General features: G+C 42.7%; 1 protein-coding gene across 1 annotated transcript in view; it reads right to left on the reverse strand.

The window, feature by feature from the left end:
• Cops3 (COP9 signalosome subunit 3) overlaps positions 1-9,301 on the reverse strand; it is a 42,788-nt gene that overhangs the window by 7,122 nt on the left and 26,365 nt on the right. The window contains exons 5-6 of the mRNA XM_013016339.1: positions 7,980-8,120; positions 5,392-5,565 (exon numbers count right to left, since the gene is read on the reverse strand). Of these exons, the coding sequence (XP_012871793.1) occupies positions 5,392-5,565; positions 7,980-8,120 (315 nt within the window). The remainder of the gene's footprint in view (positions 1-5,391; positions 5,566-7,979; positions 8,121-9,301) is intronic.

Genomic DNA, 9,301 nt, shown 5'->3' on the forward strand with positions numbered 1-9,301 from the left:
GTTCAAAGCCAGCCTGGGCAGGAGAGACCGTGAGACTCCTATCTCCAATAAACCACTAGAAAACTGGAAGTGGCGCTGTAGCTCAAGTGGTAGAACGCTCACCTTGAGCTGAAGAGCTGAGGGACAAGCGCCCCATGCCCAGAGTTCAAGCCCCACAACCACCAAAAAAAAAAAAAAGAATAAAAACTACAAACATGAAAAAAAAATAAAAGGGCTTGACAACATGTGAATAAATGCTCATCACAATTACCATTAGAAAAATATAGAGTAAGGCTATACCAAGATACTATTTTATCAGTTTGCTGAGCCCCCTAAAGGTTTGATAACAATGGCACACAGCACCAGTGAAGGTGTGAGGAGCCAGGCCCCTAGTGCAAGCTGGCAGGAATGGACACAGATGCAACTCTAGGAAGATGAGCCAGCAGCACCCTTAGTCTAGTAACACACAGGTCACCTGACCTTAAAATGGGTCCTACACATAATTTCCTCTTTCTGTAAAACAACAAGTGTTTACTATAATGAAAGACCAGAAACTTCCTCCGGGTTCACAGAGGATTATGCTTAAGCACATCCACACAGATGGAGTACTACACAGTTGTTAAAAAAAAAAAATGTAAGGACATTTTTTTTGTTTGTTTGTTTTTTTGTTTTTGGGTCTGGTCGTGGGGCCTGAACTCTGGGCCTGGGCGCTGTCCCTCAGCTCTTCAGCTCAAGGCTAGCGCTCTACCACTTGAGTCACAGCGCCACTTCCGGCTTTTTTTCTTTTTGCTTATGTGGTGCTGAGGAATCGAACCCAGGGCCTCAGGCATGCAAGGCAAGCACTCTACCACTGAGCCACCTTCCCAGCCCTGTAAGGACATTTTTTATGAACTAAAAAGGAAGAATCCAATATATGTACATTATTAAAAAGGGGGAAATTGCTTAATAGTACATGTGGCATGCTAACAGCTGAGTAAATGAAGAAGACTGCATATGTGCATGTATGTGCCCATGTACATTCTTGTCCACATGGACTTTCTCTAGAAAGCACTTGTTAGAAATGCTGGATTTTTTTATGAGGAAAGACTATAGATGGCTGGGGTACAGAGACAGAACAGAGATCTTTATATCTTTTGAATTTTGTATTATAAATGTATTATCTATTAAATAAAGTAGAAAAAAAATCACATTCTCCTTCAAATTCAAAGTTCTTTTTTTCTTTTTCCTTTTTTTTTGGTGCAGGTCCTGAGGCTTGAACACTCACTTGACTCTTATACTCACTGCTGACATTCTGCTACTGGAGCCACAGTTCCAACTTTTGCTGGTTAATTGGATCTGAGTCTCAAATTTATCTGCCTGAGCTGGCTTCAAACAGTGATCCTCAGATCTCAGCCTCCTGAATAGCTAGGATCATAGGTGTCAGCCACCAGTGCCCAGCTCAATGTCAAAACTTAAAAACAAAACAAAACAAACAAAAAATCCAGGAGAGCCAGAGGATAAGGCTGCACGCTTATAAAGCACAAAGAAAAGCAATGTTTACCACTGTATTTCTTGGGATTTGATGAAAATGCCAATTTTAGGAACATATTAAAAGGGCTCTTTTTTTTTTTTTTTTTTTTTTTTAGTGGAAGCTGGTAAAAATTATAACAATGGCATTTTCAGAGTTAGGCACATTGAAAAACTTTCCTCCCAGTATTGGGGATCAAACCCAAGGCCTCAGAGGCATAGCAGGCAAGCACTATATCGCTGTATCCTCAGCCCTAAATTCTTGATTAGCCAATGATTTTTAAAATCTTCAGTTTCAGGGCTGGGAAGGTGGCTCAGTGGTAGAGTGCTTGCCTTGTACGCATGAGGCCTGGGTTCAACTCCTCAGCACCACATAAGCAGAAAAAGCCAGAAGTAGCACTGTAGCTCAAGTGGTAGAGTGCTAGTCTTGAGCTGAAGAGCTGATCCAGGCCCAGAGTTCAGGCCCCACAACAGGCAAAAAAAAAAAAAAAAAAAAAACTACTTCATAGTTTTGCTGGGCACCAGTGGCTCACACCTGTAAGTCCTAGCGACTCAAGAGGCTGAGATCTGAGGATGGTGATTCAAAGCCAGCCCAGGCAGGAAAAGTGTGAAGCTCTAATAAACCACCAGAAAATTGGAAGTGGCACTGTGGCTCAAGTGGTACAGCACTAGCCTTGAGCTAGTGGGCTCAGGCCCATAGTCAGATAGCTCAGTGACAGAGCCCCTGCCTCTAATGCCCAAAGCCGTGGGTTCAAGCCCCACTACTGCCAAGAAGTAGAGGAGTAGCACCCAAGATAAGGAAATTATTACTAATTTAAATAAGTACCAAAGTAGTTTAACATTAAGGAAGACTCAAGAGCCTTCAAGATTTCAAGACTTCATAAAACGAGCATTTGCCTATCTCAGAATAAATAGGAACTTCTACTTGAATGTCTACCAAAAGAGGACTGACTGAACAAATCATGATCCCTCCACACAAGGGATTACTATGTAAGGTATCTATGACTCAGGTTCATGTCCACAGAAAGACATTCATAACATGTTGAATAAGGAAGCAGCAAGGTAAAGAGTAGCATGTAGAGGGCTGAGAATGTGGCTTAGTGGTAGAGTGCTTGCTTAGCAAGGATGAAGCCCTGGGTTTGATTCCTTAGTACCACATAAGCAGAAAAAGCCAGAAGTGGAGCTGTGGCTCAAGTGGTAGAGCACTAGCCTTGAACTGAAGAGCTGAGGGACAGTGCCCAGGCCCAGAGTTCAAGCCCCAGGACAGGCTATATATCTAGATAGATAGATAGATCATGTAGAGCACAGCCAATTACATGCAACTGAATTTCTACAAAAAAAAAAAAAACACAGACACACAAAAATGTGGATAGATAGGGCTGAGAAGGTGGCTCAGTGGTAGAGTGCTTGCCTTGCATGCATGAGGCCCTGGGTTCAATTCCTCAGCACCACATAAGCAGAAAAAGCCGGAAATGGTGCTGTAGCTCAAGTGGTAGAGTGCTTGCCTTGAGCTGAAGAGCTGCAGTCTGAACAAGAGGCAGTATATGAAACCTTCATTTAAGGATTCTGGATACTTGATTTCATCTAGCAATGCTACTGCATGTACTTCTAGCACTGACATTAATGCACAGTTTACAGGCCAAGATTATTTTGTTTTATTTTTTGTGCCAGTCCTGGGGCTTGAAATCAGGGCCTGGGCATTCTTCCTGAGCTACTGTGCTGAAGGCTAGCGCTCTACCACTTGAGCCACAGCTCCACTTCCAGCTTTTTGGTGGTTTATTGGAAATAAGTCTCACAGACTTTCCTCCTCAGGCTTCAAACCTCCATCCTCATATCTCAGCCTCCTGAGTAGCTAGGATTACAGGTATGAGCCACTAATGCCCAGCTCGGGCAAGGATTTTTTGAAAAACTTCAATTTTCTGATTTTCTAGTAAGAAAGAGGCTTTACTTTGGGAGAAAATCCTAGGCTCTGTTCTGCTTCTAATATCCTGACACCTAATGTATAGTGTAGAAGCCATCATCACAGATTCACATTTTAGACGTGCATTAGTGCAGCATTCCTGCTTTCTATATTTTATGGTGGTCCTCCACTAGTGCCCTCCAGCAGTGCTCATAAGCCCAGTGTGCCACAATACACCATAAGTCAGTACATGAAGTATCCAGGACACGATGACTTTGTGAGTCACTGCTCCAGCCCTGGCCTGAACATCCTGTGGCCCTTCCTGTTTGTTTGGTCAAATTCTTGCTCTGAATTTTTCTATCTAGAGCAGAAAACTGTATTTTACTATACAGACATTTCAAGGTAAAAGCTACCAACTATCCCCAAGTGATGACCTGTGTCTGAGCTTCAAATAAGAGCTGACAACCATTGTAGCAATGCCTACACACACCAGATTGCATAAGCTGGTCCTTTCAGTCTGAGAGTCAAGTTTGTTTTTTCCTGGCTGACAGGTCACATTTTTAATCTTTCCTAAGTTGCTTTCTTACTCACTTTCTCCATTTTTCTCTTACAAATTAATGCTTTACAAATTCTCTGCTGATTTCCTTGGGAGTTAGAAAACTTCAAAGTTACTCTTCCTTGAGTATTCAGAGGAAATTCATCCCTATTCAGTGACACTCTTCCTCCTCCACAGCCCACGACCTTGAGTGGCCGAATCACCTGCACCTCTGCCTGACTCCTTTCCTAGTCCTTGCACTGCTAAGGGTATCACTACTTCCAACTGCTGGAGACAGTATTGCCACAAACAATGCCTGTTCTTCCTGTGCTTCCTGCAAACCCCCCTCCCCATTACAGATGTGGGTGGGAGGATCACACCAGCTGTCACTTACTCAAGTCTCTGACCACACTTCTCACCAGAACAAAAGCAATGTGCTATTTGCTCAATTATTCCAAAGCAACGTGCTTTTTTAATACATAGATGACTGTTTGCCTTCTTATACCTCTCTGTACATTTTCTTGCTTTTTGAGACTGGCCTCAAGTGATACTCCCACCTGAGTCTTCTGAGTAGATAGGCTAACACATATTTTCTATAATCAAAAAATATCAACTCTTTTATTTTTGTGCCAGTCCTGGAGCTTGAACTCAGGGCCTGGGCATACTCCCTGGGCTTTTTTGCTCAAGACTAGTGCTCTACCACTTAAGCCACAGCTCTAATTCTGGCTTTTTGGTGATTAATTGAAGAAAACAGTCTAACTAATAGTCTTTCCTGCCTGGACTGTCTTTGAACTGCAGATCCTCAGATCTCAACTTTCTGAGTAGTTAGGATTACAGGTGTGACCTACCGGCACCTAGAAAACATCAATTATTTTTAACTTGAAAATAAAAACTTAGAGCCAGCCACAGTAAAACATGCCTATAAACCTAGCACTCAAGAAGATACAGCAGGAAGATCAAGTTCAAGGCCATTCTAGATAGTAAGACCCCTGTCTCAAAACAAAACAAAAAATTATATGTAATTTCCTTACATTCTAGAACTGCATGTGACTTATACAACCTTGGCTTAAAGGTCATGTCAAAAGTCATATTATGTTTAAGTAAGATGTTCAAGAAGAGATCAGCACAGCCTAAGAAGTTCAAGGCCAATGATCACTAACACCCCTAGCTGCCCATATGGAACTGGTGACCCCTTCAGGGCTACTTTTTCTGCCTCCCAATGTAGCCGTATCTCCTACCTTGCTTCCTCTTCACCTGCTCCTCTTCTCAAATACCCTGCTCTAGCCCTGAAAAGACCAAAAGGTATCAATCAAACTCCTTCTAAGAACCCAGATGCAACAGAGTTCTCTCTTAGAATAGAAATCCTGCCACACTTATCTCTGGACCTGCTTCCTCTATGCTGAAAGGGAAAGAGAAGAAACCAGGCCCGTGGCAGTCAGGAGACACCATCCAAGGGCCATGCTTGCCTCACCTTCGTTAGCCTCTGAATATTCTTCTTATAGAGAGACGACAGGCACTGCTTCACCAGTCCCATGTTGTTATCGCGGGTGAAAGTTTCACTGTGCTTGTTCACCAGGTTTTGCAGTTCTGAGGGGTTATTGGTTGAATAAACTTGTGCTAATTCATGGTATGCATTACTGAGGGGCTAAAAGTTTGAAAATGAGGAAAAAATCAGAATAAAGCTTTAGAGGACTAAAACTTGGGTAAGAAAAAATGAACTTAAGGTATTCTATTTTGAGCAAACATATTCCATGTTGTTCTTATCAAATTACAACTTATCCAAAGCAAATGCCTAGTTTTTAAGACAAAATATAGAAATTCACAATGGAGTAATCTATCAAGAAAACTTTATATTACCAATAACTGAAAAGCAGGTTGAAAGTCCACTGAGTTTAGGGAAGATAAACGGTTTTTTCTCTATCAGTGTTTCTATGTTTTTCTTTTTTTTTTTTTGGTCGGTTGTGGGGCTTGAACTCTGGGCCTGGGCGCTGTCCCTCAGCTCTTCAGCTCAAGGCGAGCGCTCTACCACTTGAGCTACAGCGCCACGTCCGGTTTTCTGGTGGTTTATTGGAGATAGGAGTCTCAAGGTCTCTCCTGCCCGGGCTGGCTTTGAACCGCGATCCTCAGATCTCAGCCTCCTGAGTAGCTAGGATTACAGGCGTGAGCCACCAGCGCCTGGCTTTCTATGCTTTTCTATTGCTAAGACATACTAGAATTAAAGAAGGCAAAACTTCCATCATCCCCAGCTCTCCCTCTCTATCACATACTTCACCAGCTGCGGTGGAACAATCTAAAATTTCTATTAAGGAATGAGGCAGAGTTCCAAGAGAAGGTGAACTGGTCTCCAAAAGCACAGCTCTCAGATAGAAGCCATGTTCAAACCTGCCGCTGACCCCGAAGTCCTGTTCTTTTCAACATCTATGGTATCATCATGAGTAAGTTATTGAGTCATGTGAGTGGAAACCCTGAACATGAAGACTTCGCTTTATAAAGCATGCCTTTTAAAAAAGGCCTGCTGAAGGGTCAGTAGAGGAACCCATGAGAGCTCTCCACAATGCTGAGGCTGGCTGGCTGGCTGGCTGTCCTAACCTATACTGCTTACCACTCTTCCATTGGAGTATCTTTACCTACCTTTCCCCTTGCCTGTAACCAGCCAGCCAGAGCCCTGAAAACCACACAGGACTCTCGGGCAAAGAACATTTAGCTGTCTTCAACATGCCAGGAAGAAATCTCATCAGAAAGATTTTCCAGCTGGTATTCCTAAAACTTCTGAGTTTTGTTTTGGGGATAAAGGTAAAAATTACTATCAATGGGCTGAGAATGTGGCTTAGTGGTAGAGTGCTCACCTAGATGCATGAAGCCCTGGGTTTGATTCCTCAGTAAGCACCACATAAACAGAAAAAGCCAGCAGTGGTGCTGTGGCTCAAGTGGTAGAGTGCTAGCTTTGAGAAAAGATGCTCAGGGACAGTGCCCAGGCCCTGAGTTCAAGCACCAGGACTGGCAGAAAAAAACAACTTACTATTAAAATGACTATAATAATAATCTTTTGCAAGTGTCAATTTTTAAAAAATTATAAATATGTATTTTCTTTTTGGTTGTGGGGCTTGAACTCTGGGCTTGGGCGCTGTCCCTGAGCTCTTCAGCTAAGGGCAAGCACTCTACCACTTGAACCACAGCGCCACTTCAGGTTTTCTGGTGGCTTATTGGAGATAAGAGTTTCAAGGAGTTTCCTGCCTAGGCTAGGTTGGAACCATGATCTTCAGATCTCAGCCTCTTGAGTAGCTAGGATTACAGGCGTGAGCCACCAGTGCCTGGCTGAATATGTATTTTCTTTTTTTTTTTGGGTACGGTCGTGGGGCCTGAACTCTGGGCCTGGGCGCTGTCCCTCAACTCTTCAGCTCAAGACTAGTGCTCTACCACTTGAGCCACAGTGCCACTTTTGGCTTTTTTCTTTTTGCTTATGTGGTGCTGAGGAATCGAACCCAGGGCCTCAGGCATGCAAGGCAAGTGCTCTACCACTGAGCCACCTTCCTAGCCCCTGAATATGTATTTTCTAAACCATAATTTATTTTAAAAATACTGCCCCAAAGCTAGGTTATCAGTGAGAACTAGAATGAAAGTGTGTGAGATACAGGTGTGGTCTTCATATGGGGGCTCTAGTAAGATGTCCCCACATTTCAGAAGGTGGAGTTCAATACAATCAACATCACTTTTCCCCAGCATTTTAGCTTAAATATTATGAAGAAAACAAAATTAGAAAAATCAATCCTTATAAAACAGCTTAAAGACCTTTATCATCTTCATACTCAGAGAAAAAGTTTGCAAAGAGCTTCTGAGAAACATTCTCAAAACATTCTCTGCAGCAGGTGAGCAGAGTGTATATGGACTAGAATGAAGTTAGGCACAGTGATTGAACTATCCTCTGAGACTCCACAAGACAGTTAAGGGTCTGCTAGGCTGAAGCTGCTAGGAAAGCTAGATCACTATAAATAATAGAGCTGTGTCATTAAAATTTCTTTATGTACATACCATTTAAGAAAATTAATTTTAATAACTCACCTTAATAAATCTACCCACAATTTGAGATGTATATTTCGGTAGCTGTTGTACTTTGCCAAGTAATATCAAAGACACTAGAATATACTTTTTGTATGATTCCAACATGATATGACTGACGGCCATGGCAGGAGTAGTTATAGCCTGTACAAGAGAAGAATGTAGAGTGTGAAGAGACAGTATACTGCAGCAGAAAACAGCCAGTTAATGACTCATTATTACCACTGCTAGGACTTGAACTCAGGACCTGAACACTGTCCCTGAGCTTTTTTGCTAAAGGCTAGTGCTTCAACCACTTGAGCCACAGCTACACCTCCAACTTTTTGGTGGTTATTTGAAGATAAGAGTCTCACAGACTTTCCTGTCCAGGCCTACTTCAAAACTCAATCCTCAAATTTTAGCCTCCTGAAGAGCTAAGACTACAGGTGTAAGCCACCAATGCCCAACTCATTATTATTATTTATGTTTTTTGCTGGTCCTGGGCTTGAACTCAAGGCCTGGGTGCTGTCCCTGAGCTTCTTTGTGCTCAAGGCTAGCGCCTTGAGCCACAGCACCATTTTGGCTTTTCCTGAGTACTTTATTGGAGGTAACATTCTTATAAACTTCTGTCCAGGTTGGCTTCAAACCATGATCCTCAGATACCAGCCTCATGAGTAGCTAGGATTACAGGCATTAGCCACCAGCACACAGCTCATTTTTTTTTTAAATAACAGTTTTTTTCATAGACAGAGTCCATAGACAGAGTCTAGCCCAGACTAATCTTGAACTCAAGAACTAACTACCTCAGATTTTTTATTTATTTTTTTGATGGGTCATAGGACTTGAACTCTGGGCCTGGGCACTGTCCCTCAGCTCTTCAGCTCAAGGCTAGCGCACTACCACTTGAGCCACAGTGCCTTTTCCAGTTTTCTAGTGGTTAATTGCAGATAAGAATCTCACATGCTTTCCTACCCCAGCTGGCCTCGACCCACAATACTCAGATCTCAGTTTTCTTAGTAGCTAGGATTACAGGCATGAGCTACCAGCACCCAGTTACTACCTCAGATTTCTGAGTGCTGAAATTATAAATACCCAAATTATTATAAATAGCTGTATTGAAATGGAATTCAAAGCATTAAAATTTAGGTCATTAAAAGTATACGATTCAGGGGCTGGGAAGGTAGCTCAGTGGAAGAGTGCTTGTCTTGCATGCATGAGGCCCTAGGTTCGATTCCTAAGCATCACATAAGCAAAAAGAAAAAAAGCCGGAAGTGGCACTGTGGCTCAAATGGTAGAGCGCTAGCCTTGAGCTGAAGAGCTGAGGGACAGCGCCCAGGCCGAGTTCA

Source organism: Dipodomys ordii, unplaced genomic scaffold (genome assembly GCF_000151885.1).
Source record: "Dipodomys ordii isolate 6190 unplaced genomic scaffold, Dord_2.0 Scaffold31, whole genome shotgun sequence".
Taxonomy (NCBI): domain Eukaryota; kingdom Metazoa; phylum Chordata; class Mammalia; order Rodentia; family Heteromyidae; genus Dipodomys; species Dipodomys ordii.